At 36.4% G+C, this 27,730-nt stretch overlaps 3 protein-coding genes and 2 long non-coding RNA genes across 8 annotated transcripts; 2 read left to right on the top strand and 3 right to left on the bottom strand.

Annotated features, from left to right (window-relative positions):
- Nucleotides 1–2,562: 2,562 nt before the first annotated feature.
- Nucleotides 2,563–7,476, bottom strand: LOC133720166 (uncharacterized). Its single transcript, XM_062146351.1, has 8 exons — nt 7,445–7,476; nt 6,165–6,220; nt 5,954–6,001; nt 5,699–5,788; nt 4,218–5,536; nt 3,727–4,077; nt 3,415–3,463; nt 2,563–2,942 (listed from the first exon to the last, which is right to left on the bottom strand). Exons 5-8 carry the CDS (start codon nt 5,514–5,516, stop codon nt 2,737–2,739), a joined length of 1,905 nt encoding a protein of 634 aa, XP_062002335.1. The 5' UTR covers nt 5,517–5,536; nt 5,699–5,788; nt 5,954–6,001; nt 6,165–6,220; nt 7,445–7,476; the 3' UTR covers nt 2,563–2,736.
- A 5,009-nt stretch (nt 7,477–12,485) lies between these two features.
- LOC133723734 (ribonuclease S-7-like) lies at nt 12,486–13,476 on the top strand. Its single transcript, XM_062150606.1, has 2 exons — nt 12,486–12,789; nt 12,894–13,476. Exons 1-2 carry the CDS (start codon nt 12,535–12,537, stop codon nt 13,353–13,355), a joined length of 717 nt encoding a protein of 238 aa, XP_062006590.1. The 5' UTR covers nt 12,486–12,534; the 3' UTR covers nt 13,356–13,476.
- Nucleotides 13,477–13,573: 97 nt separating this feature from the next.
- LOC133723737 (uncharacterized) lies at nt 13,574–15,158 on the bottom strand. The gene is made up of 3 exons (XR_009853232.1): nt 15,058–15,158; nt 14,103–14,178; nt 13,574–13,809 (listed from the first exon to the last, which is right to left on the bottom strand). It is a non-coding gene; the product is annotated as an uncharacterized LOC133723737 (long non-coding RNA).
- Nucleotides 15,159–15,680: 522 nt separating this feature from the next.
- LOC133723736 (uncharacterized) lies at nt 15,681–19,683 on the bottom strand. 4 transcript variants are annotated; one of them, XR_009853229.1, is made up of 7 exons: nt 19,538–19,682; nt 19,316–19,380; nt 19,141–19,194; nt 18,185–18,288; nt 18,008–18,063; nt 17,729–17,762; nt 15,681–15,763 (listed from the first exon to the last, which is right to left on the bottom strand). It is a non-coding gene; the product is annotated as an uncharacterized LOC133723736 (long non-coding RNA). The 4 variants fall into 4 exon arrangements; XR_009853228.1 differs by having other exon boundaries at nt 15,682–15,750; nt 19,538–19,681; XR_009853231.1 differs by having other exon boundaries at nt 15,682–15,750; nt 19,479–19,558.
- Nucleotides 19,684–20,633: 950 nt separating this feature from the next.
- LOC133722231 (uncharacterized) lies at nt 20,634–23,803 on the top strand. The gene is made up of 3 exons (XM_062149058.1): nt 20,634–21,192; nt 21,850–22,017; nt 22,130–23,803. Exons 1-3 carry the CDS (start codon nt 20,950–20,952, stop codon nt 22,628–22,630), a joined length of 912 nt encoding a protein of 303 aa, XP_062005042.1. The 5' UTR covers nt 20,634–20,949; the 3' UTR covers nt 22,631–23,803.
- Nucleotides 23,804–27,730: the final 3,927 nt, after the last annotated feature.

The following is a 27,730-nucleotide window of genomic DNA, read 5'->3' as shown; positions in this document are numbered from 1 at the left end:
TGACTTAAAGAGTCTTCTTATTTGTCTCTTTTCTTAACCAAAACAAATTCAATTCAATTGTTTCTGTCCATAATGTTATTCTCTATCATAATCTTTGTTTTTTTACCTTTGAACAGCTCCGAAACTCAGATTGTATTATTAATCTCGGAATACAAAGTTGTACTGAAAACAAATAGAACATGTTTCATTTCTAAAGAAAACCTCTTTTTACTATTGTTCTCGCAATTTTTATGTGCTGCAATTTTTATTGAATGATTTGTTGTTCTTAGTTTTTAACTACTATCAATTTTTATCTTCTGCAGAGTCTGTGGGTTCTACAGTTTGAGATCTGGGTAACTCACTGCAAGAGCTTCAAGGTATGGTTTTTATCTTTCATAATTCACTATTTATGTTCCATGAATGAGATGCATCGTTACATACTGTGATCTTTTGCTTTCTGTCATTACAAATCTGTATTCTGAGCTCACTCTCTTCTATCAGCTTCTTTAAAACTCTACCATTTTTCCTAGGTCTTCATCTGCTACTTCTTAACTAGAAAAGAGATAGAAACCCTATGATAAAAAACCTCATCAGAAGAACCTTGTCACTTTATCACTGTATATATAAACTTTACGGTTTGTAGATTATTCATCAATTTAATTAATTATCAACTACTTTTGTTTCATATGCATCTTATTATACGTTTTAAGTTTAAATTAGATTCTTTTCTACTTCAATTATGCGCATTTTCATTTACTAATAATGAATAGAAGCATGGCTTTCATAAATTACAGAGGTAACTGCTGCTAAGATGATTGTTGTTTTCATATTGGGGTTTTTGTATAGTACTTTTGTTTGTTTTGTGGCTTCATTAGGTGACAAAAAGTTTTGGCCAAGGAAAGGAATTTGAGCTATTTTCAAATTTTCTGGAATTTTGACCCAGCCACTTACTTTTGCAAAACTGTACTGATCTACTCAGAATTTACAATCTGTTCTTAATTTCAAATCTTAATTAGTACTCCACTGTTGTCCCCTTCTATTGCATTACTTTTCTGCTGATATTGATGTGAGTTACGGATTCATACTTAGTGCTCAACTTTCAATTGAATCTATGTCATATTTATAGTCAGTGAATGCTGTTCTGTTGGGTTTGTATTCTATTTGTGTTCCAATGGTTAGCATCGCTCCTCTTTCCTCAAACTTTTACGTCTGTTTGTAGATAGATGAATTAGTATTGAGATACCCTCGATAGTTTTTATTGTCTTCTAATTCTACTACAATGGAACGTTTTTGATAATCGGTGTTTCTTTCTTTTGGTATTGTGTCCAGTGTTTTGCGTGTTGAGTAACTGCAGTTTGTACCTAGAAGATTGGGTTCATTGTGAAAGTGTTTAAGCTGATTTTCTTCAATTTGTTATGTGTCTTTCCACATTTTTTCTGATTACATCTTTTACTTTCCTCTCTGTTCTGAAGCATTTACAGACCTTCGTATTGTAAATTTCCATGTGGATGATACAAAAGCCACCTTGAATGTTTGTTTGGATAAGCAATTTATTGGTGAGCAGTTGATGTGATAAGCATATGAATTCAGAGACGCTCTCAAACGTATATAGTGTTAAGTTTCCTGTTGCTATAGTATAAATTTGCTCTTCCTCCATTACGTTTGTGTCTACAAAAATGTTGTCAATTGCTTTGAGGTATAGAAATGATATGATAACTCATAGAAGCTATATCATTGCAAAGCAACTTTTCAACTGTTTAAAAATATGAAGTTGGTTTTAAATTTTGGAAAACTACAAACTTCTATTTTGCCACTGTTTACTTTGCAATGGGATTGCTAACATTTTATATTATGCAGGGCAACCACTACCCCGGAACTGTGCTGATCAATCTAGCTAGAAGGATTCCCTTTTTGAAGCATCTTTCTCCTACTTTGCTTTTGGACCTTGCTTTTGTAGACATGTAATGTATCTAATAATTGTAAATGCAATATTTCTGACCTAAATCATATTGACAATATACAAACATCTTTTTCATCTCAATCAACACTTTTGTTTTTCATTTCATTCGTAATAGTGAACCCCGCGGCAACGCGCCGGCAATCTTGCTAGTTCGAAATGAAAGCTTGGGCTTCAAGATTTGGATATTCTGATGACAAAGTAGTAGATGAGGAACATAGTACCGGTAGAACAAGATTATCCGACAGGCCATGACCAGCCTCACTCCAGAACACAGAACTAATACCTTCAGATCATTCCCACAAACAAATTGTGTGTGTAGATATATTATTAATCATATTTCAATTTTCGCCATCAATTGTGCTAAAATAATGTCTTCTTCCGAGCATGTCTTTGTTATCCGAATTCCGAAATGCATACATAGTAGTTTAGCTAATATAATACAACTTAGACTGTGGCTGAGTGTCGATGATTACAACATTTTTTGTGTTTGGGGTCACAATCAGGGTGATGAGAAAGGACAATTTCCTCTTTTCTTCTATTTGTTTTGTCCTAGCTTCTAATCAATAAGTTCAAAAGTCATTTGGTTTTTAGCTTTCTGCCGAAGAATAATACTGCAGAATAAGTACTAAAAGAACAAACTCATCATTATGAAGGTGTAGGCATAAGATTGTCATGACACATATGTAGCAATCCAAAATCTGATTGTGCTAGACAGGAGTCACAGGACTACAGCAGGGACACTCAGGCAAAAGTCTTATATTTCAATACAAGCTAATTATAAGCATGAAATAAGGGAATTACTCAAATTGGAGGGGGTAATCAGCAATCTTCTCCCATGATTTGAGACTTCTATCTTTGTAGTCAATTTTGTACAATGCAAGTCGAGTTATAAAGAAGCTCAAGCTACTGAGGCCTTCATCCAGATAACTGACTTTTTCTTGAGCTTTCTTCCTCTCTTCTTCTGTCAGGTAACCATAAAGGAGGCTCAAATGTGGCCTAACTTCTGCAGAGGACATACATTAGATTTGGTCCATCAATAAATCATAATCTGGAATGAAGATAAAGTAGTGGCAATCTATTTTTATTCTCTAAATGCACAGAAAACCCGGCCATAGCAAGAATTCACTTCTATGATATCTTATGTTACTCAGGAGGTCCTTTGATTGATAGAAATTAAGTATTAAGACGTCTGTCATTTCAAAGAGACCAAGATCAACAGCAGAAAGATCCTGACGTTATTATAGTCCTAAGATCCCTGATGTCGTTCTCAAGGATAATGTAACAAGTTTGAAATGTAGAAAGCTTGAAGTTAGTTTTAGTCAATAGATCGTCTCACACACACTCTCACAGGACAAAATTATATATTATATACCCAAACTTACAAAATATTTGCTTTTCCAAATAGCTTATGGCTAGAGTTATGGTTGAACATATAAATTCATAAACAAACCAGCTCTAAAATGTAAAGAACTTACCATTACAGAAATGGAATCGTCCACCACAGACTCCAGTTGTAAACGATAACTGAGAAAAATAAAATTTGATACACGTGAATTACTCTAAACAGTTTAATAAATATGAAGAGTAAGTTAATACTAGGCTCAACTAATAGATAGAAGTAAAAGTAAGATGCCATAAACCAAAGGTGCATAAATTCTCCAAAAGAAATTTCACTTTTATACATTAATCTGCATAACATCTATCTGAAACCAAAAGGCCAACAGAGAAGTGGAAAAATCGTAAAAAATAAAAATAAAACAAAACAATAAATGAGAACAATATAGTACCTCAGGTGACACCTTGAAAGATGAATGAATGAGGAGGGAAATACATTGGAAATAGGAACTCCTGGTAACGACTTGATTAACTTTTGCTTTGTACGAAGAAATAACATCAGACTGGAGAGATCTGAACTTGTTGAGCATATCCTCATGCTTCATACGAATGGACCCCACAACGGCAATGTGGGGATCAATCTCCGGCCCGCCGAATTCAGTCCGCAGTCCCTCCATCACTTTCTTAATCCTGAGAGACACATCATCTGATGGGATTGCCCACACCGAATATGAGTAAGTTTTCTTGTCAACCATATAATGACTGACTGGTGGAGAAGGGTACTCAAATACAGAAAATTCAGCCTGTAAAAGAGCATGAAAACAACTATAATTTGCAACAATTCTACATTTTTGAACCATAAAAGTAAATATAATATCAACATCCATATTGATACATATTTGATCAAGCATCGGGATGGAAAAAAGAACAGTAAGAACTATACAATGGGTGTAGAATTATCTTTGCTCTTGGGTTTGCTGCCTCCCAATACTGAAACTATACTGCTCACATACACAATAGCAGTAGAGTCAGTCCGCTCGCTTCGAATGGGAAGATTTTTAAGGTTTTTGGTACCGAGATTATAAGAGAATATAAGTCCGCTATAATCAGTGTCGTAAGGATCATTCAAAAGAACCTCATCGCTCTTCCAAAATATCAACGGTTCCACATGGAGGTCAAAAGTTATGTGTTTTGTCCAAGCACCACCGTTGTGACCACCAAATTCATCTATCACCCATATTCCATATGATGATAGCTGACAGAATTGTCTTCCCAGAAGAGCAACGGAGTCCTTCCACACTAAAAGGCTCACAAAGAAATAATTTTTTGATGGATAATCAAATTCATCCGGTAACATTATATTATGAAATAGCTCATCCCCAGTATCAAACATAATGATAACTTCCCTAATGAATTGCTCCTCGTAGTCATCAAGCACATCCAATTCCTTATGTTGCTCATGTCCCTGCCAAAAACACATATCCTTGAAGTGCATCTGGAATTGTTCGGGCCAAAGAATAGTAGTTTCTGTTTCTAACGAATCAGTCTTGATCTTTCTCCAAGCATCAGTACCCAGGGTATAGACAGCTGCTTTGGGAGGATTATAAATGTTAAATCCATCAGGTGTAGATAATTCTGGAGCAGGAAATCCAATGTTAATAACTTTATATACGTTAAAGTTCGGATCGTGTCCAAATCCTAAACCATCTCTGAACCGGAATAAGGGGCTACATGGCCAATCGGAATCTGGAAGGTGTGGAGAGGGTGGAAGAAGCTTATATTCATGAATTGCTGGGTTACATAAAATCACCTCACCAGATACTGCTTGAGCTAGACAAATGATCCCGTTACAGTGGCCTATAATTATAAGCGAGTCGTTCGGAGTCTTTACACCGGTAGGAAACGGAATATGGAATTCCTGGATACTAGAAAGAAAGATTTGCTCATCATGCACACTATCAACATCATTATCTTCATCATTTTGAAAATGAAGGAATGAGAACAACTCTTCAGTCTCGTCAGGGTTGGTATCCTTACGGACTTCACGTTTCATAAGAACACTAGTGGAGAGATTGTTGTGCGTGGAATTGGAGAGGTGCTTAGCTACGAACCTGGGACTGGTGATTAGAGCATACCACCTTTTAGAGACGCACTGGAATCGCTTCAGAGATTTGGGTGGCAGAATTGATAGGATTTGCTCCACCACATCTTCATCAATAGTTTTGCCAAACTCGAACGTCATTTCATATAGATCTTGTCCTGCTGGATTGTCATTATATAACACAATCAGAAAACAATATATACGAAGACTCAAGTCAACCGGTTTCTGACCTTATTCTCAACACTTGGAACGCACAAGTTCAAGAATGTGAAATTGAAACTGATTCGAAAACAAGTGCACAGAAAATAAGAATGCACAATTACCTTTGTCCTGAATAAAAAGAGTAGAAGGAACAAATGGAGAAGAGGATGTCGAGAGAGAGATTCGATCAAGATGGAGCTGCACTTCGAGAGCTGGAGAAATAATTAGGGATTCAGAGAGTTCAGACTCCAAACCCAATTGTATGGCAAAGTCCCCCTTTAAAAAGCCCAACAGTAAAGTCCCCTATTTTTTTTAAATAATTAATAATATTAATATAGGTGGGAGTAACATTATCCCAACCTAACAGGTGCCTTTACCTGAATTCAAAGCAGTTAAACAATCTGACTGCACACTGTTCCAACAATCTGAGAATGAAGTGACAGAATTTAGAAATCCAACTATGGTCATACAAACTATAAACCGAGTACAAAAAAAACAATAATGAACACAGATAAAACCAGTAACTCAGCAAATAAAACTGTGGCATTTATTAACTGAATAAGAATAAGAGATCAAGATAGTATTAACCAATACACAAAGGAACAGTGGCAGCAGAATGATGTGTAAACGCTTCTGCATATAATCTATAAAAGCGAAAGAAAATAACAATTAAATCTTGAAATTAATCACAAAACTACCAACAAATCTTCTCTTCTAACGCTGTAATTTTAAAATAAACTGTGCGAACTTAAAAGAACATACAAAATCAAATTATAGAAACATTGATAACCCTGCATCACTGATCTAGAAACAAACATCGATAAAATGAAAATCTCTCACACTTTAGTTCTACCTTCAAAACCCAAAAAAAAAATATATATATATATTTATTCTAACCTTGAAAATCTTTCACACTTAAAATTATACTGCACAATTTAGTTCTAACTTTGAAAAAAAAAGGACCACTATATGCATCAGTTCCTAAATACAATACCTCTTGATTATATTTTTAAAGCATACTCATCCCACTAATGCATTAGTATTATTGCAGTTTATGAATTAGTATATACAAAAGGCACCACTATTTTCTGCGCATGATTAGCTTCCCTTTTTTTTTTTCTTTTTTTTCTTAATGGCTTTACTGTGTGTATATATATTCTGTGCTTGAATAGCTTTAGTTCAGAATCTCATATTTGAGAAAGAAAAAAAGGGTTTTACTTTGTGCAATGTTTATACCTTCTCTTGCAATGTTTGCTTCAATCCTTATTGAATAGCTTCACTTAAACTTTGACTGCACAATTTAGTTCTAACCTTGAAAAGCCACAAAAAAAAAAAAAAAAAAAACCCTCCACCTCACAAAAATTGTTTACTCTTACTTAACCATAAAAAATTAGTCAAACTACCAAATGCATGAAGAAATCAGAGGGTAAGAACGAATTCAATTTTTGTCATCAGTCACCATTATGCGAGAAACCCTTAATAACATTAACAGTAGAAACAGACTTCTTTTCATTAATCGCCATTATCTAATTTGTTAATAGTTAGATATGACATTAATAAATCTGCAGAAACATCTCCTTCAAAGTAACTAACCACAACACAAAAGCAAATGAAGTTTTGAAAAAAACAAAATAGAAATGTCTGATCACGGTCAAAACAAAACAATACCACTCCAATAATATCTGAACTGAAAAGCCAAGGAAAGCTTGAAAATATGACCTTCACCCATTTTTAGTCATGTCTAATGAGTTTTCATTGTTAGCATCGGAATTCAATCACACAGATTATCTTTTCTCCAAAAATTTGATCTGTGCAGAAGTAAACAATCACAAAATTGAACTAAAATAATTAAATTGGGCTAATCTTACATGCAGTAGGCAATCAGCGGCTTCGCGAGCTCAGTGACTATAACACAGTCCCTCCTCTGTTTCTCCACTTAAATCCCAGGCAGGTACAGAACTAATCACTAAAATGAAGACAACAAATTAATTAATGCATTAGAGAAACAGATCATAATCACACATACAATTAAACCAATAACACATTTCAGTTTCATCGTTTTGTTTTCAAGCCTATATGTAGAATAGACGGACACATAAATTGATTAGAAAAAATAATGAACAATGAACAATGAACAATTAATTAAGCTAACCACAAAGAAAGCAAAAGGCAACAATCCAAATATCAGAAACTCAAACAGTACTGTTAACTGCTGTTGTTGTGTTTAAGGTGCTTTGAACATTAAGCTTCCATTTGCATAATAATATAAGCAGTAAAGAAGAAACCAAACACAGATGAGAGAAAGCTGAAAAAGACCTGTTTACCGCCGAACGATCAACTACCAGTAAAACCGAGCCACTGTTGCCAGCACGTTGAAAGCAGATAAAGCACCCCTTCCAGTTCTAAAAACTACAACAAAACAAATAGAAATGACGGTAAGAATCGGGCAAGATAATCACCAACATCCACAATCACAAAAAGAAGACCTGTTTATTAATGAATCAAAATTAAATAAAAAATAAGAAAATGCAAGTAATAAACAATAGAAACCATAACTAAAAAACCCTTTAATCTAACAATAAAAATATACAATAAATTTCAAACGCACTTAATTTATCCAAAGCTGAACAATATAAGAGAACCCTAAAACCTACACAAAACTCTAACGATAATTATGTGTCTATGAATCAAGTTCCTGATGAAGTTACAGAAAGGGAATTAAATTGGATTTATTTAAACTGACCAAACTCAACAAAATTCAAAATATTTAAGACATCAAACGTATACTCCGATTTCAATTCGACACAAATTTTGAATCTCCACAGAAAATGCTAGATTTATATGATACCGAAATTCAAATTTCACCTTTGCACTATCGACGGAGACAAAGCTAACGGGGGCTGTCAAAGAGTCACGATCAGAGTTGCGGACTCAACGTATCTCTTTCCCTTAACAGAAAACCAGCAAAATCAGTAGAGATAACTCTATGTTTGTGAGCACTCACTGCAATTAACCAAATCCCAAAGATTAGACCAATTCAATAAGAAGCATGACCCAAATTTACATCAAAAGCAGAAAAAGAAATTACAGATTAGATTGGGTTAAAAATCACCTAGTGTGAGGTCAGTTTTTAATAATTCAATTCACTTGTCATTTTTGACCACCTTTTTTATGTGAGGTCAGTTTCACTATAGAAAAAAACCATCTATGATGTTGCCCCTGTATTCTTATTGATTCTACTAAACTGAACTGTCACCAAGTTTTCAAAATGGTCAACGTTTATAATCTAAAACTTTGCTTGAAAAATTGAGAAAGTATAAATTTGAAGAACTCAAAACAATCTATGAACTAAACTATACATCCATAGAAACTAAGTGCCTAAAGTTTACATCAATCTGAAAAAAAGTCGGAAAAAAACATTGGAAGACAATTAGTTTTACTGGAAGATAATTGAATTATTGAAATTAAGTGTACAAAGTAGATGCTATAGATCAGTAGTGAAAAATTTGAAATTGTGACATACCTTGAAGTTGTTGTAATTAACCACCTAGATGTGAAATTGCAGAGCAAACAGAATCTGTAGAAGATAAAAACTGATATATCAGTTCAAAATTGAGAACAATAGATAATCTAATAGAAGCCGGCCGTAATACATAAAAATTAATAGAATAATAGGCAAAACAGAGTTTCATTAGAAATCAAGTTTCTTCGGTTGATTTCTACTGTAACTCTATTTTGTCAGATTAATAACAAAATTTCAGTTTCCCAATTCTTGAAAAACAAAAACAAATACTATCATAAGGAACAAAGTTTTCGAGATCAGAAAGAATAAGAAGTTGTAAACATATGGTTTACAGAGATGAAAAAATTGATCGATCTGGGTAGAAAGATAAAGGTAGATAACATGGTAAACGAAATCAACTGATTTTATGAAAGCTAAATTTTACCAAGATTCTGCTGATGTTGATTGCGATCGATGGATAAGCCTGATATCAGCGAACAGGGGGTGTTGACCTTGATGGAGGTCGAGGCCGGGATCGGGATCGGTAAAGCAAGAAGAAAAAGGGCGATAGGTGTATGGTAATTGATCACACTACACGTGGAAAGTACAAAGCAAGGGCAGAAACGACCTCTCACCGCCAATGAAGGGAGGAAGAGAGAGTGAATGGCAGAGCCGCAAAAAAAAAATAAAGTGAGGACAACACCGTCCTTTCCGGCGTCAATGAACACCTAGTTTGTCTTTCGTATATTTAGAATTCTCTTTAATTAAGATCTAATACTTTCACTCTCATTTTTAATTTCTATTTAGTTCGAGTTTGTCTTTCGTATATTTAGAATTCTCTTTCTAACACTTTCGCCCTCATTTTTAATTTCTATTTAGTTCATCTAAGCATTCCGCCCCTAATTAAGTAAACAAAATCCTGAGTTGTCTTTTAGTGTGCTTAGGTCGTTCTCTTGTATGTGCAGATTTTGCCTGCGTTATCCCCCCTTGTCATGTGAATTGTTAACGTCACTTACATGACCATGGCCATAATTAATTAGTCTCACTTGCCATGAGCGTGGATATTCATAACTTCTTACGAAATGACGGTCATGCAAAAAGGAATGCATATAATTAAGGTAAACGTGTTGGCCTTTCAATCAATTGTCAAGACTCTAAGACTAATATTATGATGGGGCGGATGGGAAACTGTACGCGCGTGTTGGCCTTTCGATGAGCAAGCGAAAGAAACTGCCGAGAAGGATGGATTAAGGCCTTCCATTAGATCATCCAAGTGGGTGAGCTAGCTAGTGTCGCTAGCTGTGTACTTGCTTGAGTGTAGACGACACATAAGGGCCTCGTATGGTTCGAAGCCTGGAAATATATATTCTTCGGCGAGGGCATCTTCCAAATGCCTTGCAATTAATCATATTTTCAGAAGAAATATGAAAGATTTGCTCGTCTTGATGACCTTAGGGTTTGACCCATTTTCTGTTGAAATGCCTTGTTATAGCACATACTTATGAAATCTCATTTTCTTTTATTTTGAGAACTTCTCTGTGGGTTAGCTAAGAAAAAACTTATTACCTCATAGCAACCAATTATCCGATCCCGATATACAAGTAATTTCCGGATCGAAATGCATGCATGTGGGCGTCATGATTCCTTGAAACAAAACAGTATCTTTATCCATTTTTACAAATTACCTGTAATTTTGGAATTCTAATTAACAGTAACGTACCTTGAGAAGGAATCAACTGAAATGCTTTGAAGCTAATGACTCGTATATGGTGGATGATGAGTCCAGCTAGGTTTCTTCTAGATGCCTATCATTAATTAATTTTTTTCTGTCGGTTCACTCTTTCCTTCTTTTAGGTGGCCATGGTATGTATGTATTGTCGGTTCATATCCAAATATGTTAGCAAATTTGCCTCTCAATACAGATTAGTTTAGGAAAATTTTGCTATCCACCCGAGGAAATTTGCATAATTGAAAATGAGACGGCTTGAATTCACCATTTATAAGTGATCACACCCACCAAATATGCCCTTTTTGATTTTGTTACCACAATGAACAAATGATGAATTAGTCCTAATAAGCTATTAACAACTGGACCAATTCAATTTTCGCAATTAATCCTATTTGAAGTAGTTTAGGAACATTAGTCTTAGGACCAACATGATAATGCATGTTGCGCAATACTCATGATGACAATGATACCAATAGGACATTACTCTGACAATCATTTCGCTTGTCATTTGCACATTAAGAGATCCAGTTGAGATTGGTCAAGTGCAATACGTATCAATTAAGCTTCAAAATAGTATTCTCAAAAGCAAGAAGGAACCCTAAAACGTGAGTCATGTATCCATATGGAAATGACGTGTGAACAGAGAAAAAAAATACAAAGAAAGAAAGAAAGAAAAAAAAGAGAAGCTAGCCAGTTTCAGTTCAACATATAGTAGATTGGATCAATTGAAACCACACTGGCTCGAGTTCAAGGCTCTATATGTAAAGACTAAAGAGAGTTTCATGTTTGTTGAACCATATGAACTCTATCTAGCATTCTAGCTAGCTGCATTACTATTCAATAAAAATGAAAATATCAGCCGCATGCAGTCTGTCTCATTTTGTCAATAGCTTTTAAAATTGCAATTAAGTTTGGTTAATGACCTAGGCCAGGTTATGGGGGATCTGGGCGTTATGCAGTCTACAGTTTCTTCGATCATATATAGTACTTCTTCTCCCAGTATCAAATTGCTACCGTTCTGTACAGTTTACGATAGTGGTGACTACTTGATCTATTAGTGATTAGTACAGTTTTAGCTAGTAGCGTTTAGAGCTCATTGCAGTAGGGTTTATAATAGCCATGTTAGGGCCTAAAATCTGCCAAACTTTTAGCTACAGTTAATTAATCACAATCAGCTAGTCTTATGCTTCTTCGTGATGACAATTTTATGACGATTCAAGTAAATATCAACCCAAAAATCTGCTGAAAATTGTCAAAAGAAATGGTCATATATAATAAGCTAATTATCATATTTCTCAATTAATCATATTTGAAGTAGTTTACGAACAGTAGTCTTAGGACCAATATGATAATGGTTCGCAATACTCATGATGACAAGGATACTAATAGAACATTACTCTGACGATCATTTTGCTTGTCATTTGCACATTAAGAGAGTTGAGATTTGAGATCGAATGATGATCAAATGCAATACGTATCAATTAAGCTTCAAAATAGTATTGCCAATAGCAAGAAGGAACCCTAAAATGTAATTCATGCATGCATATGGAAATGACGTGTGAACAGAAAAAACAAAAAAAGCGAGTTTCAGTTCGACATAGTAGATCAATTGGATCAATTGAAACCACAGTAGCTAGCGTTTCAGGGATCTATATATAGAGTTTCATGTTTGGTGATATGAACCATGCGAATATTATTCAAAAGAGTGATCATCATATACAGCGAAAATGAAAACACCAGCGGTCTGTCTTATTTTCTTGCTCTCTGTTATTCTGTTCAAGGGTTCCCATGCAGAGCCATACGAATACCTACAGTTTGTCTTGCAATACGCTAGAGGTTCCTGTGTTAACGTCAAGAAATGCATTCGACCGGCGAGCTTGCCGGCCAAATTCACGGTTCATGGAATTTGGCCCACGAATATTTCCAAGCCGGAGATCGAGTGTAAAGCTGCAGAGAAACTACACCGTTTCAACAAAAAGCTGGTATATATTATTTTAATTTACTGAACATCTTTCTGGTTAATTAGTTCATGTTTAACTTATGCTTAATTGTGTAACCAAGTTACTCGGCTTGTTTTGTTTTTCAGATAACTACGTCGTTGAAAACCGATCTTCTCCAATCTTGGCCCAGCGTCATGACAGATAAAGATGATATGTGGTTTTGGGAACACGAATATAATAAGCATGGGTGCTGTACTGCACCAGCTATCACTCAGACAGCGTATTTTAAGAGAGCTCACAAGTTCTGGAAGGAGTATGATCTCTATTCCATTTTGAAACAAAAAAATATCAAGCCGGGGCAGTCTCGATCGTATTCACTGGCTGATTTTGAAGCAGCCGTCAAGTCCAAGATCGGTACCGACACAAAACCTCTCATCCTTTGTAAGCAGGAGGCACTAACTCGTGGGAGCACAACAACCAACTTCATTTTGAGGGAAATTGTGATCTGTTTCGATCACCAGGGGACAAATTTGGTCAATTGTACCCGATCAACAGATTGTGACCAGAAGCAGAAGACAACTAAATCGAGTATGATATACTACGTTTAGCTGATTCTCCCTCTTTTCATCTATTTTGCTACATGGTTTAGATGAGTTTAGTTGGGTCTAGGCCGGGGTTTGATACCCTAGCATTAAAATAATGTACTAAACTCCCTATGAATAAAAATGCAATCTTACTTTAAGTACTCGTTTATCTCTACGAGCAAAGCGCGGGTACCATTGCTGCGGGATTTTTTGTTGGTAATAATTTACAACAATGAAAGATATAATTGAAAATGACTTTATTATCGATCAAACTGATAAAATACCATATATTACATCAATTGCAATAGTATTTTTGTGAAAAGACATAAACTGTTCCTGATTGAATTGCTCTAGAAAGTACTTCCATATCATCTGATTCCTCGAAGCCTTTAACTGATTATATTTACCTCAGAGCACAATGTTTAACTCTCCAAACGTCTGCCCAACTTGTTCAGTATAGACAGTCTTCAAGCTCAAACTACATAGAAAATAATGAATGAAATTTTTAATAGATAAAGATGCATAAAAAAGAAAGGGAAACAGTGATGAGAACAATAATGAATAAGTAGATAAAATATGACAACATATAAACCATATAACCAGAGTATTCTTATTTATATCACCATAGCAATGTGTAAACATATTGTGAAGCATCTCAATGAGATACAGAAAATGGTTTTATCGAAAACTGGACTTCTTTATTAACATTAGAAATTGAAGAAAGTAATGAATTTGATTTTGTTAAACTTAAATAACAAATAGTCTATTCACCTGATTTAATTGCAAGAAAACCAACAACAAAGAAACCACACCACTGCCACTCTGTGTTAAGCTTAAGGTAATACAGCTGCAGAATAAGATGGTTATATAGTAAGTGAATAGTTTATTCGTTGAAATCCATTTTGGAAGCTTGTATCGCAACTTATGAATCACTACTAAAGTGAAAATACTATCATAGTGAGAATGCTCTATTGACAAAACTACAATTTGGTTCACAGAAAACCAAGGATTTTGGACTGCCTGACCTTGTTTTTTCAAGTCTATCATATCTCATTGTATTGTTTTTCAAAAGACCTGAGATTTATATAATGTGTAATTCCATTGATATCTTTTTTCAAAACCGTAATGGTCAAGCTAATGCTGCAATCTTTTCAAAACCTTTGATTGTTCCAAATTTAAATAACAGTTAAAGATGGTAAATAATCTCTTTAGAGAAATGATCCAGTGTTAGCTTGCACAATGAAGCTACAATTTTCTCCATCAACAAAACTTTTGTTATACCCCTCGCATGATTAAATAGAGTACCAGGCAGTAAATATCCATTTGAATGGTCCATAGTAAACAAAATGAATCAGAATCAAAAATTCTTTTCTATATGAGTTGTATCCCAACTAAAACAGTGAGTAAATTTATTCTAATCAACCTAAATAGAATCATTCTTAAATGGTCCATCGTAAGATTTTAATTTTGAGAAAACGTTATACATCAGCACACTTCAAACATTTATAAATATGTAAACCAAATGAATTTTCACTAAAAATTTAGACTTGACAGTTCAAATCAATAATCTGACCAAAAATTCAGTTGAAATAAGTTTGCAACATCTGCACAGAACAGTAAGTACAGACACATGAGAATTCATTCCAACAATGTTTACAAAACAGTTCATACAAATATATGACAATTGATTCAAACAATGTTCACAATATGAATTAAGAGCACACACCTATAGAAGGACACAACGTTAAAATAACTATAAACAATATGCAGAGGAACAGCGGCACGAAAATCACGAATACACTCTTTTGCATAGAATCCAGAAAACCTGAACAAAACAACAATAAAACATCAACAGTAATTAACACTAAAAGAATAACAATTGCAATTTAATCCACAAATACACAAATGAGAACAGTCTTTCACAATAGAAGAAAACCCAAAACATACAAATTTCAACAAAATGAAAGGTAAATCCACAATTGTGGAAAGAAATACAAATGAAACAGTAGATGAATTGACCCACGCAATATATTTGAATTAACAAACAAAAAGAAAAATCTTTCTGAAGATTGTCACCTGATATCTATTTTGTGATATCTAACATTCTTACCAGAAAACATCATTGAAAAATTATTTCATAACCCTCTTCCAAAGAATTAAGTACTTTAAAAAAAAAACACAAAAACATATAACATAGCACAATAAGAACAACAAAAAAAATTCATCTGCCAGGCTCAGTACTGCAGATTACATTAGACTATTGTAACCATGAATAGTAAAACCATCAGATATCCATTAGGTTTTTAAGATTAAGAACACAATTTTATCAAGGAAACAGTGCCGATGGATACTTGCCTTTGGTTAATGCCTTCAAATCAGGTCGTTTTGCCAGCTTTATATCTGCCTTCAAATCAGCCTTCTGCAGAAAATGTCTGCATTACAGTCAGATGAGATACCAAATGCAGCACGAAATAAATCTCAACACACAAAGAATCTGGAAGCTTTCTTCTGTGTTCAGATACATAAGTAACTCAACACACAAATGTATTATATATATTGATCGCATCCAATTGTGAACAAAACAGTATATAATCCTAATTCATATTTGTGCAAAAATCTACAATGTACAAACTTTTAGAAGACTACACAAAGCTCAGATCTTTTCGAAAGAAGGAAAATTAAGAGGCAAAAGCTCTGGAGTACTGCTACTTCCCACATACACCTCCCCTAATCTGTGTAAAAATTTAATCTTCACTCTACCCCTTTTTTATTGAAAAATAAAATTAAAATAAAACTATGTATCTTCTTTCTCTGCTTCTCACACTATCTCTCTCTCTCTCTATGTTGCTCATGTTTAACTCTTCAAAAACAGTCAAGAAAAACAATTAAGCCAATATTATTTCCACAGTCAACATAGAAAATGAAACAGGATATAACAAAACAAATAGAATTAAGCCATTATAGAAGAACACACATAGAAGAGCACACAGGATATAACAAAACAAAACCATTCCATTCAAATGCCCATATCCCTAACCCCAGCACAAACAAAACTAAAAGAAGACCAACATGACAGCAAAAACACGAATTTCCAAACTTGAATCCCTACTATCCAAACCAAACTCAGATCTATTACTCCTTTTCTTCTTCTTCTATTTGAACACAGTAGTAATAAGGATGTCCGTTTAAAGACTTCCCTTCTCTCACTTAAAGAAGCTAAAACAAAACTAATTGCAAACCAGTGAACCAAAATTGGAAAAAATTTATATTGCTATTACTGTACTTAAAGCCCACAGTAGATACAAAATTTTAGCATAAATTGATCAAAACGGAACCTGCATAGCAGTTGCACTTCATAAGTTAGAGATACAAATGGTTAGTCCTCTTGCAAAAACTCCTTGCAATGGTAATGACTTCACAAAAGGCAAAAGAAGCAATTGGCTACCTTGACCAAAATGTAATCCCTGGCTCTAACAAATGATGTTTACGCTAGGAATAAAAAATACTTTATATATAAATCTCCTCTTTGCTCTACTAATATATTATCATTTGAAGAAAAGCAAGCTACAGGAGGGCTTCCAACGATTGTCTATATTGCAGTTTGTCCCTTTGCCGACAAACAAAAAAAGAGAAGCAAAAAGGAAGAAGATTAAACATAAATGCAGTTTGCTATTTCCAAGGTTATCGTTAGTTGTGTATTACATCAACGCTGTGCCTAGTCGAGGATCTTAGAAATGGGTTATGCCACTGAACTGTTAGCAGCTCCTGGCATGGTTCTAGTTTGTAGGATCTCTCATATGATTTCATGTTTCTAATATAGTGGCACACTCAAAACGTAGCACTAAAATATTATAATCAAATCACTAACATACTATACCCAAAACTAAAAACACTAAATTTGAAAGAATAATTCAAATATACACTCTATACATCCTAAACCTAAACCCTGAAACGCTCTATACTTGATTAAGCTGACATTTCTATAAATTGTTTTAAAAGAGAAAACTAAGCTTATCTCAAAAGAAAATCAACCACCGGTGTAACCATACTACCATAGACATAATTGAGACTTATAGAGTGAGCCTCAAAATATCAGAATACTCTGACCTCCACAATCAGTGAAGGTTTTCAAATGGCCAAAGACTATAACTTTACCACAAAAACTAACCAAAAATCAAACTCAAATCAGCAAGGCCAATCAGCCACTAAAATCTGAAACTCCGACACAAACAAAACTACTAAAAAATTAAAACCCCAATCAGTTCATAACCGATGAAAGCGGAAAACAAAATCAAAACCAAACCCATTGTACCCCAATCAGTTCTAACACAGATAGTCGACAAAATTGAAATTGCGTGAAAAGGAAAAAAACCTCAGAGGGGAGGGGGCAAGTTTACCTGTATGAAATAGAGATATTGTCTTCACTTCAACCTAAACGTGAAACAATTACGTCAGCTGAAAACACAATACGAAAATCAACAACCATATACTGCTAGCCCCAAAATCATATGGCCAAAAGTTATCCCAATGTCTAGTTTCTCTTTCTAAAATATTAACACAAACAAAAGAAAAAAATGCAACAAAGAAATATAAAACAAAATGTTTCACTCTTGATTATAGACTGTAAAGCTTTGCACAAAAAACAGAAGAAGAAAATATAAAACAAAATGGCTTACCCTTGATTTTAAACTCTAGAGCTGTGACACTTAGTTACTGATGTTTTGTTTTAAACCTGCACAAAAGCAGTTGGTCAGCGAATAAACAAACTCTGGAAACTCTGGTTCAAATGTGAAATAAACCAGAAGTAAAAACCGAATAATCATAATCATATAGTTAAAGCTTGTATAGCCCACCTTTTATTTGAAACTCTGCAGCTTTGAAACTTTAGTTGCTATTCTGTTTTAAACCTGCTTCTACTCTGCAGCTTTGACACTTTAGTTGCTATTCTGTTTTAAACCTGCACAGAAGCAGTTGGTCAAAAAAAAAAAAAAAAGAGCATGTATATTAAAAAAAAAAAAATTTAAAAGGAAATTACCAAGAAGGTTAGGCATTACCAATTTAGCATATCGGTAGTAGTTAACCAAATTTATTAAGAAATTCAATACTAACATCCAAAATTGCATTAGATCAGCTTTGTCACAAACAGCCTTTAAACCATATTCAGTCCTTCATAAATTGATACATCTATCACACTGTCACAAATGAAATCTTCCGCCTTTTGCAATTACTTTTTTTTTTTGTCAAATGCAAGAAAAGAAAAAACCCACATAACAAAATTCATACTCAATCGGAAGACAACCAAACAACAAATCAAACCGAAAACCCAAAATAACACAATATTCAGATGCAAGTACAATCAGCCGTCAGAATCGAACAACAAAATTATTAAATTGTTATATCATCAAATTATATTTCTTGTCTTCTGAGGTATAAAAGATTAAAGAAGCCTTACAACCCCATAGTATATACGACACCATCCCTTTAAAATGTGGGACTTCGATTCTAAGTCACAGAAAGGTATCTGTCGTCTTCCATTGGTTTGGTTCCAAGATTTCTTTCATTACTCAATTGATTGATGTGTTTAGTTTGACTATTCTTTAAGAAAAGGGATTCAGAATATCTGACAAATTCTGAAAGACAAATTCTTGTAAATTAACATTGTTTGTATTAACATTGTATATGACAAATTCTTTAAATTAACAATGTCAACAGTATACGAAATAAATTAAATCTGTATTCGTATCATTCACAATTAGATTCATATACAAATTAATGAATGATTTCGAATTATGAAAGATAAAAACCATACCTTGAAGTTCTTGCAGTGAGTTACCCGGATCTGAAACTGTAGAACCTACAGAATCTGCAGAAGATAAAAATTGATATTAGTTGAAAACTAAGAACAACAAATAATTCAATAAAAATTGCAGCACATAAAAATTGGAAGTACAATAGTAAAAACAGGTTTTCTTTAGAAATCAAACCTGTTCTATTTGTTTTCAGTACAACTATGTATTCTGAGATTAGCAATACAATCCGAGTTTCACAGCTGTTCAAAAGTAAAAAAACATCAGAATAGAAAGCCCAAATATTCAACAGATGATAAAAATAAAAAAACAGATCAATTCACAATCAAAAGCTTCTTACATGAGATCTATTTCGAAATAACAAAAAACACAGAACGATTCAAGCCACAAATCCAATACCTTGCAACCGGTCTATTGTCACCGAGATCTTCTCCTTTCCTCTCTCTTCTTTCGCTCTTTCTGATGTTGATGTAAACCACTCGATTCCCGATCGTGATACCTATCCAACACTAACAAAAGCAAGGACGAAATCGACTTTTCGACCAGCTTGATATTCTCCTCAACAGTGAGGACAAAAACGGCTTTTCCGACACTTGCTAACAATAGTGCAACAGTATTATTCTCCCTTTTATATATAGAATAATGTCTAATAGTTTAGATGCATGATTTAGTCGATGGCGTGTGTTTGGATGTTTCATGGGTGGTTCTCGATCTTAATTACTACCCGTAGCATAAGATCGATTAGCTCAAGTTCGTTCTAGTGCTGCTGCTCAAGACTTTAAAGTTTTGTGTTTAAGACCCTAGCAACGCCGATATATACACTTAGTAAGGAGGGGTTTTTACACGTGCATCCATTTTTTTGCTTGTGACCTCTGATTAGATGCTAAACTAGTGAGATCTAATGGCTAATTTCAGAGAGTTAAGTATTCTCTTCAACGGAAGGTACTAGTATAATGATTTGCATTATTCATGTTTTAGCTGGATGGATTAAATGCATAATACCCGGTAAGGCTTGAGAGTAAAGAATTTGGTATACATGGTATCTTTTGCATGCATTGTTATGCATGTGGAATAGCTAGGGACGATTATCCCTAGAACCCAAATCTCATCCATACATAATTCAAATTTCAAATTTCAACAAATATGTAATCTTGCCATTCATAATCATTCAAAAGTCCACACTTGATCCTCCTTAGAAACTTGAGGAAATTTAGTATCTCAAATATTTTTAGTTTTTAATTATATTAAATGAATTATTTTTTTTTTTTTCGCCTAAAGAGGGGAAGTTTGTTTTAAGGGACTTACTAAAAAAATTTATGAGCTCAATGTAAGAAATGTGTTTAAGTTGAGGTTATATGGAGAGAACCCGTAAACTTGGAGAGTAGTTACTCCTTTCTAGACCACAGTACACTTTTGATCAATTAATGAGTCCGGGAAGTGGTACTACTGGCCGGACATGTATGTTGTGGCGTGTAAGGCTACAGTAGCCGCTACACTCAGCCTTTCATACCATCTTAGCCTGCACCGTAATCTACCTCACCACCCTCTATGCCCCGGAAACTCTTAAACAACTAGTAGCACACCCAGCCTATTCTTACCTGACAACAATCTTAATAGTCTCAGCAGACGCAACTCTTGGTGATGCCTTGAAAGGCTTCTGGCATGCCCTGTATGCTTGTGTTCAGGTTCTAAGTCTCTCAATTTTGAGCCTCCAGCTGATTGGGCCTGCGCTCTTCACCTCCCATGTGATTGCAGCCTTGGCAGTGGCTATCTCTGCGTTTGTTGTGGCATTGCCAGAAGTAACAAACTTGATGTGTAAGCGGATTGCGTTTGGGCAGATTGTGATAGTCTATGTAGGCACTGCTATTCATAGTAGTACTGCACAGGCTGATCATGATCAGGATGATATGGTACTCATGCACCCACTTCAAGTGGCTTCAAGTACTATGCTCGGAGTATTGGCATCTGTTCTGGCTATGTTGTTTCCGAACCTGGTCTTCTATCATGAAGATTCTTTTCTGGCTATGTTGTCTCCCCACCTTGGCTATCACCAGGTACATCTTTTTACATATATGTATACGACATGCTTGCTTTCAGTACTCTTATTTTTGCATCTTTTTGTATGGATATCAAAATCTTGTATGCTGCAGATTTTCATAATCTAGTCATGTGGGCCATAATCTTTCTGTTTTTATTTTCTTTTGGTTATAGAAAGCATTCTTATTAGTAAGAAATTATGCTAAAGATTCAAACTCTTAACAGAACTCTTGAAGGAACAGTGTTCAAATTAGGCTAAACAGACGTATGACACCCCAAAAAAAGGGTCAGTGGAAGAATAAACGCTACTATAGATGGCATCAAGCAGAAGCATAACTTCCTATTCATTTTGAGTTGATGCTACTATAGGTTCCTTCATGACTTCATCACTCTTGGACTCTTTAACTGTTGATTCATCTCTTCTTTCCACCACAAAATCCATTATATATTCCTAGCCACAAACTTCTTTCAACCATCAACTCATCAAGAATTCAGTAAAATTTAAACTAGGTATGATGTTTAGATCTAACCCTTATCTTAGAAACTTCAAAAGGAATTTCAAGTTGGTAGTGTCATATTCGTTTAACTGCACATTGCCAAGAATGGGATACTTCAACTTGTCCCTTGAATGGATATGGTTATGGCCCTAATGGAAATACTTGTAACATTTACAGGTAGGACAAATGTGCCAAAAATATACTGACAATGCCAGGAAAAGGTTGAGCCTTTACTTAGAAGCCGTGGTGTCTCAAGACAGCTTGGCTGCCCTTGACACTATTTCAGAAGCACAGCACTTGACTATAGTAGGAGAAAAGCTTCTTCACAGTATTAAACAGAAACAGGTAACCTACCATACATCCAAGAGTTCACACATCTATACTTTTACTTCCTGTACCGACATTGTGATGTAGCCAAGTTTAGGTGATTACAAAATGTGTCCTCCAATGTGAACAGGAAGCCTTGGTGTGGGAGAGACCAGAGATCAGAATCCTAAAACCAAGTTGCATTGATTTGGAAAAGAAATTGCAGGATATAGAAGTACCCTTAAGAGGAATGGAAGTAGCTCTAACTTGTTGCCCTTCATTTCCTGTTGCCATGATTGACAAAGTGCCCAAAGATGCTTTCACCAACATAAAGAGTCGCATAATTCACAAGCTGGAGCAACTTGAGCGCATTTCACCTTTCTACATGACAAAGAATAAGGGAAATTCCTTAGACTGGTCCTTTTGGACCCTCGAAACCCTTTGTCATGAAGATTTGTCGGCTTTCTTTTTTCTTGATTGTCTGAAACTCCTCCAAGAAAATACTGAGGCTATTGAAGAATGCAAGAAGGACACTGAGATTAAAAGTTTCAGTGGTTCACAAAATCAAAGCAATAGCAGTATCATAAGGTGCCGGAGCACTCTAGAGCACATTGTTGGTGTGAGTGGTGGAATGGTGGCATACAAAGAATAGTGGAGCAGTAGGTGACAATGGTGCGGTGGGTGACAATGGTGGTAGACAGTAGTGGCAGAATTATTAGGAATAGGAATATTATTCAGTTGTTTAGTAGGTCCTTGATGTATATATATACTCCATTTTGGAGAAGAAATGAATCATCTGAAAATTCCCAAACATTCTCGTTCTTTCTGACTTGGTATCAGAGCAGAGATCCAATTTGGACTCTGTCTGTTCTGTTGTGTTTTTTGGTTCTTTTTGAGTTCTTTTGGGTTCTTTTGATTAGTACAGAGAGAAACACAAGCAGAGCTATATCTTCCTACAAAATCACAGTATAGTTTTTTGTAAATCACCTTTTGATTAAACCCTGGCGATTCTGGACTAAACGCCACCACATTATCCCACCACACAGTCACATTCTCCCAGATCGCTGCCATCAACCAAGCTCCAGCGAGCTACCACACCCAAAGCTTCAAAGCTGCGACAAGCTCCGCCATAAGTGCCTATCCCAGAATCGCCTCAACACCAGAGAATAAGGAGAAACCAGATCACTGCCAATTTCAAGCTCGATTGTCACTCCTCCAGCTCCGCCTCAGCTCGACCACCGCAGCACCGCAACTGCAGCTCACCGCAGCACCGCAATTGCAGATCCATCACCACCGCAGATCCACACAATTCGGCTATACTCAGAACTGCTGCTCAACCGCCGCAGATCCATCACCAATTTGGACTCCAGCTCACCGCCGCAGATCCATCACCGCAACTGCAGCTCGACCATCGCAGCTTCTTTCTGCCTTCAAACCCGACGTTGTGCAGAGCTCGATCCATAGATCTTAATCTCCGCACGCATCCAGCCTCCTGCAGCGCAGCCCGTGCCTCTACCGGTCGCTGCATCGAGAAATCCCGCCTCCACCGGTCGCCCAGCCCACTGCCCTCCGCGGCTCTCCGCCTGCAAACACCACCGGGCACACCTCCCTGACTGCAGCAGCCCTCCCCAGCGCGCGTCTTCACAGATCCCCGCGCCTCCTCAGTCCGCACAGCAGCGCATCAGCAGCCCAGCTCGACCAACTTAACCAACAGCAACATCAGTGAGGGGAAGAGGAGGTGGAGGTCCCTGGGTTACCTTAAGCTCTAGAGCGGAGTTTTTTTGGATTTATTACAGAAGAGTGGAAGCCGTGTGTCTACATACCTGAATTTAGATTCTCACCAATTTTTTCAAAAAAAAAAAAAAAAAAAAAAAAAAAAAAAATCCTAAGCTGCAAAGATTTAATTTCAATAATTCCGGTTGGAGAGTTCCCTCTACTGGAGGGAGTAGAAGTCAGAAAGGCCAAACAGCAGTCCACCAGATGCCAGAACCTGCTTTCTACTGTGTTGGGGGACAAGATCTCTCTGAGGGTAATGTTTCCTTGACTAAGGAAACTCGAGGTAAAATTGGTATTGCTTTACATGTTTCTGACTTTACTGGTAGTGATACATGGATAATTGATTCTGGTGCGTCTGATCATATGACCTACGACAGATCTTTCTTTGTGTCTATGTCATCTCCTTCAGTATCTCATGTCTCTAGTGCAAATGGTGCGTCTTTTCCGGTCTTAGGTATTGGGTCTATTCAGGTTACACCATCCATTGTTTTACATGATGTCCTTTATGTGCCCTCGTTGTCTCATCATCTTTTATCTGTATCTCAACTAAACTCGCAGAATAAGTGCTCAGTAACTTTTTATCCAATGTATGTTGTTTTTCAAAATCTGTGCAATAGGGTGATCATTGGCAAGGGAGACCTGAGAGGGAGACTGTTTCACTTGGATTGCATGTACGCAGGACAAACACAAGCACCGGAACAGCCTTTGGCCTTGACATTGAGTTCTGATCGGCTGAGTGAGGTATGGTTGTGGCACAGACGTTTGGGTCATCCATCCTTTAGAGTTATGAAGAAGTCCATGCCTTCGTTATTTTTGGGAATAAGTGATTCTAGTTTGCATTGTGAAACTTGTGCTTTGGCTAAAAGTCATAGATCTAGCTATCCGTCGAGCTTTCATTCTAGTACTATGCCTTTTGAGTTAATTCATTCAGACGTGTGGGGTCCTTCTAAACATTCTACCCTTTCTGGAATGCGATATTTTGTGTTATTCATCGATGACTTTACCCGATTATCCTGGGTTGTTTTACTTAAATCCAAAGATTCTGTTTTCTCTGCCTTTAGAGCATTTCATAGTCTTGTTCGTACTCAATATGATGCTCATGTTAAGGTTTTTCGTTCCGATAATGGGGGTGAGTTTGTTAATCATTCTTTTCATGAATATTTCCAACACCACGGCATAATCCATCAAACATCCTGTCCACAGACACCTGAGCAAAATGGAGTGTCTGAACGGAAAAATCGTCACCTTCTGGATATGGCTCGGTCTCTTTTACTCAGTGCTAACATGCCTAAATACCTTTGGGGAGAGGCTGTTTTGTGTGCTTCTCATCTTATCAATCGCCTTCCCTCTGCCCCTCTTCAAGGTCATGTCCCACTTGAGGTCTTGTCTAACTACGTTTCTATCCCATCATCCAATACCCTTCCTGCTCGTGTCTTTGGTTGTGTTGCCTATGTTCACCTGTATAAGAATCAAAGGTCAAAATTAGATGCTAGAGCCCTTAAGTGTGTGTTTGTTGGGTATGGCTCTCATCAGAAAGGTTACAAATGTTATCATCCACAATCCCAAAAGTTTTATGTCACCATGGATGTTTCTTTCAGTGAAGATGTTTGTTATTTCTTGCCTCCTGTGACTCCTCGTCAGGGGGAGAGGTCTTATTATTATGAAGATTTGTTCAATGGGCAAGATGAGAGTCTGGAATCTGAGTTCTCAAGGTTAGAGTGTTTAGGAACGGAGCTGGAAAAGGAGGGTAGAAGCTCTACCGACCCATCATCCGAGTTAGAAACGGAAAATAGGGAAAATAGGGATCTGGTTGGAGAAGAAGCTTTGGGCAATGTGTTACCGACTGGTCAACCGGATCAGTCTGACCAGTCGGCCGGAGAGATCGTTTCAGACCCTGTTTCCGATAATGTTCTGCAGTCTTCTGATGGTGTTTTAAACAATTCTTCCGTCTCTCCCTCTCCTTCAGTGGTCTCACCTACTCAATCATCACCCGAGGTATGTCCTAATCTCTCCTTGTCTAATAGTTCTTCTGTGTCAGGTAGTGTTCCTACCAAAATCTTGCCCAGTCGTTCAACCCGTGGTCAGCCTCCGAAACACTATGAACCTACTCTAAGTGCTAAGGCTAAATACCCTGTTGCTAAATATGTGTCGACCCATAGGTTATCTAAACCGTATGCAGCCTTTGTGAATCAATTATCTTCTGTGTCTCTTCCTAGTAAAGTGCAGGATGCCATGAAGGATGAGAAGTGGATGAAAGCAATGACAGTCGAGATGGATGCTCTTGAGAAGAATTGTACGTGGGAGTTGGTGTCATTACCACCAGGGAAGAAGACAGTTGGTTGTCGGTGGGTGTATACAGTGAAACATAATTCAGATGGTTCAGTGGATCGGTACAAGGCAAGATTAGTGGCTAAAGGTTATACTCAGAAGTATGGAGTGGATTATGATGAGACATTTGCACCAGTGGCCAAAATTAACACAATTCGGGTACTTCTTTCGTTAGCTGCTAATCTTGATTGGCCTTTGCAACAATTTGATGTTAAGAATGCATTCTTGCATGGTGATCTGCATGAAGAGGTTTATATGGATTTGCCTCCTGGATATGGTACTTCCACTGGAGAGCAGGTGGTGTGCAAATTGAAGAAGTCGCTTTATGGCTTGAAGCAGTCTCCCAGAGCTTGGTTTGGCCGGTTCACCAAGTTCATGAAGAAAATTGGGTACCGACAGAGCAATTCAGATCATACCTTGTTTCTTAAACATCGGTGTGGTAAAGTGACTGCCTTGATTATTTATGTTGATGACATGGTTGTGACAGGTGATGACATTGAGGAAATTCAAAGGTTACATGGTCAGTTGTCCTCTGAATTTGAGATGAAAGATTTGGGTAATTTGAAATATTTCTTGGGAATTGAAGTTGCTCGTGGCAAGGATTGTATTGTGTTGAGTCAGAGAAAGTATGTCCTAGACTTGCTGGCAGAAACAGGTATGCTTGATTGTAAACCGGTTGCTACTCCTATCGAGCAGAACCATCGGTTAGCAGAGTATTTAGATCAAGTACCTACAAATAAAGGGAGATACCAGAGGTTAGTTGGACGGTTGATTTATTTATCCCACACTAGACCAGATTTAGCTTATGCAGTTAGTGTGGTGAGTCAGTTTATGCATAATCCCAGTGAAGCCCATATGGATGCTGTATTTCGTATCTTGCAGTATTTAAAGTCTGCTCCAGGGAAGGGATTAATCTTTTCAAAATACAGTCACTTGGATGTTTCCGGATACACAGATGCAGACTGGGCAGGTAGTATTACAGATCGGAGGTCTACTTCGGGCTACTTCACATTTGTGGGTGGTAACTTGGTTACTTGGAAGAGCAAGAAACAAAAGGTGGTGGCTCGCTCTAGTGCTGAAGCAGAGTATAGAGGAATGGCTCGAGGACTTTGTGAGATGTTGTGGTTGAGAAATTTATTGAATGATTTGGGGTTCAGACAGAAAAAGGCTATGCTGCTTTATTGTGATAACAAAGCTGCAATTGAAATTGCTCACAATCCTGTTCAGCACGATCGCACGAAACATGTGGAGGTAGATCGACACTTCATTAAAGAGAAGCTGGATGGACAGATCATTTTGTTTCCCTTCGTTCCTACTGAAGAACAGTTGGCAGATATTCTTACAAAGGCTCTCTCGACTAAAGCTTTTTATGACTCACTTGACAAGTTGGGCATCCGTGATCTGTATGCACCAACTTGAGGGGGAGTGTTGGTGTGAGTGGTGGAATGGTGGCATACAAAGAATAGTGGAGCAGTAGGTGACAATGGTGCGGTGGGTGACAATGGTGGTAGACAGTAGTGGCAGAATTATTAGGAATAGGAATATTATTCAGTTGTTTAGTAGGTCCTTGATGTATATATATACTCCATTTTGGAGAAGAAATGAATCATCTGAAAATTCCCAAACATTCTCGTTCTTTCTGACTCAC

This window comes from Rosa rugosa, chromosome 7, assembly GCF_958449725.1.
Source record: "Rosa rugosa chromosome 7, drRosRugo1.1, whole genome shotgun sequence".
NCBI classification, from domain to species: domain Eukaryota; kingdom Viridiplantae; phylum Streptophyta; class Magnoliopsida; order Rosales; family Rosaceae; genus Rosa; species Rosa rugosa.
This window is presented reverse-complemented; position numbering and strand designations above follow the sequence as displayed.

Bases quoted from the DNA above. Each gene is read 5' to 3' on its own strand.
- LOC133722231 (XM_062149058.1), top strand. From the start codon at position 20,950: ATGTGTAAGCGGATTGCGTTTGGGCAGATTGTGATAGTCTATGTAGGC. The intron at 21,193-21,849 runs GTACATCTTTTT...TAACATTTACAG, and splicing joins CCCACCTTGGCTATCACCAG to GTAGGACAAATGTGCCAAAA. The intron at 22,018-22,129 runs GTAACCTACCAT...CAATGTGAACAG, and splicing joins ACAGTATTAAACAGAAACAG to GAAGCCTTGGTGTGGGAGAG.
- LOC133723734 (XM_062150606.1), top strand. From the start codon at position 12,535: ATGAAAACACCAGCGGTCTGTCTTATTTTCTTGCTCTCTGTTATTCTG. The intron at 12,790-12,893 runs GTATATATTATT...TTTGTTTTTCAG, and splicing joins ACCGTTTCAACAAAAAGCTG to ATAACTACGTCGTTGAAAAC.
- LOC133720166 (XM_062146351.1), bottom strand. From the start codon at position 5,516: ATGACGTTCGAGTTTGGCAAAACTATTGATGAAGATGTGGTGGAGCAA. The intron at 4,078-4,217 runs GTATAGTTCTTA...GCTCTTTTACAG, and splicing joins AAGATAATTCTACACCCATT to GCTGAATTTTCTGTATTTGA. The intron at 2,943-3,414 runs GTAAGTTCTTTA...TGTCCTCTGCAG, and splicing joins ACGATTCCATTTCTGTAATG to AAGTTAGGCCACATTTGAGC.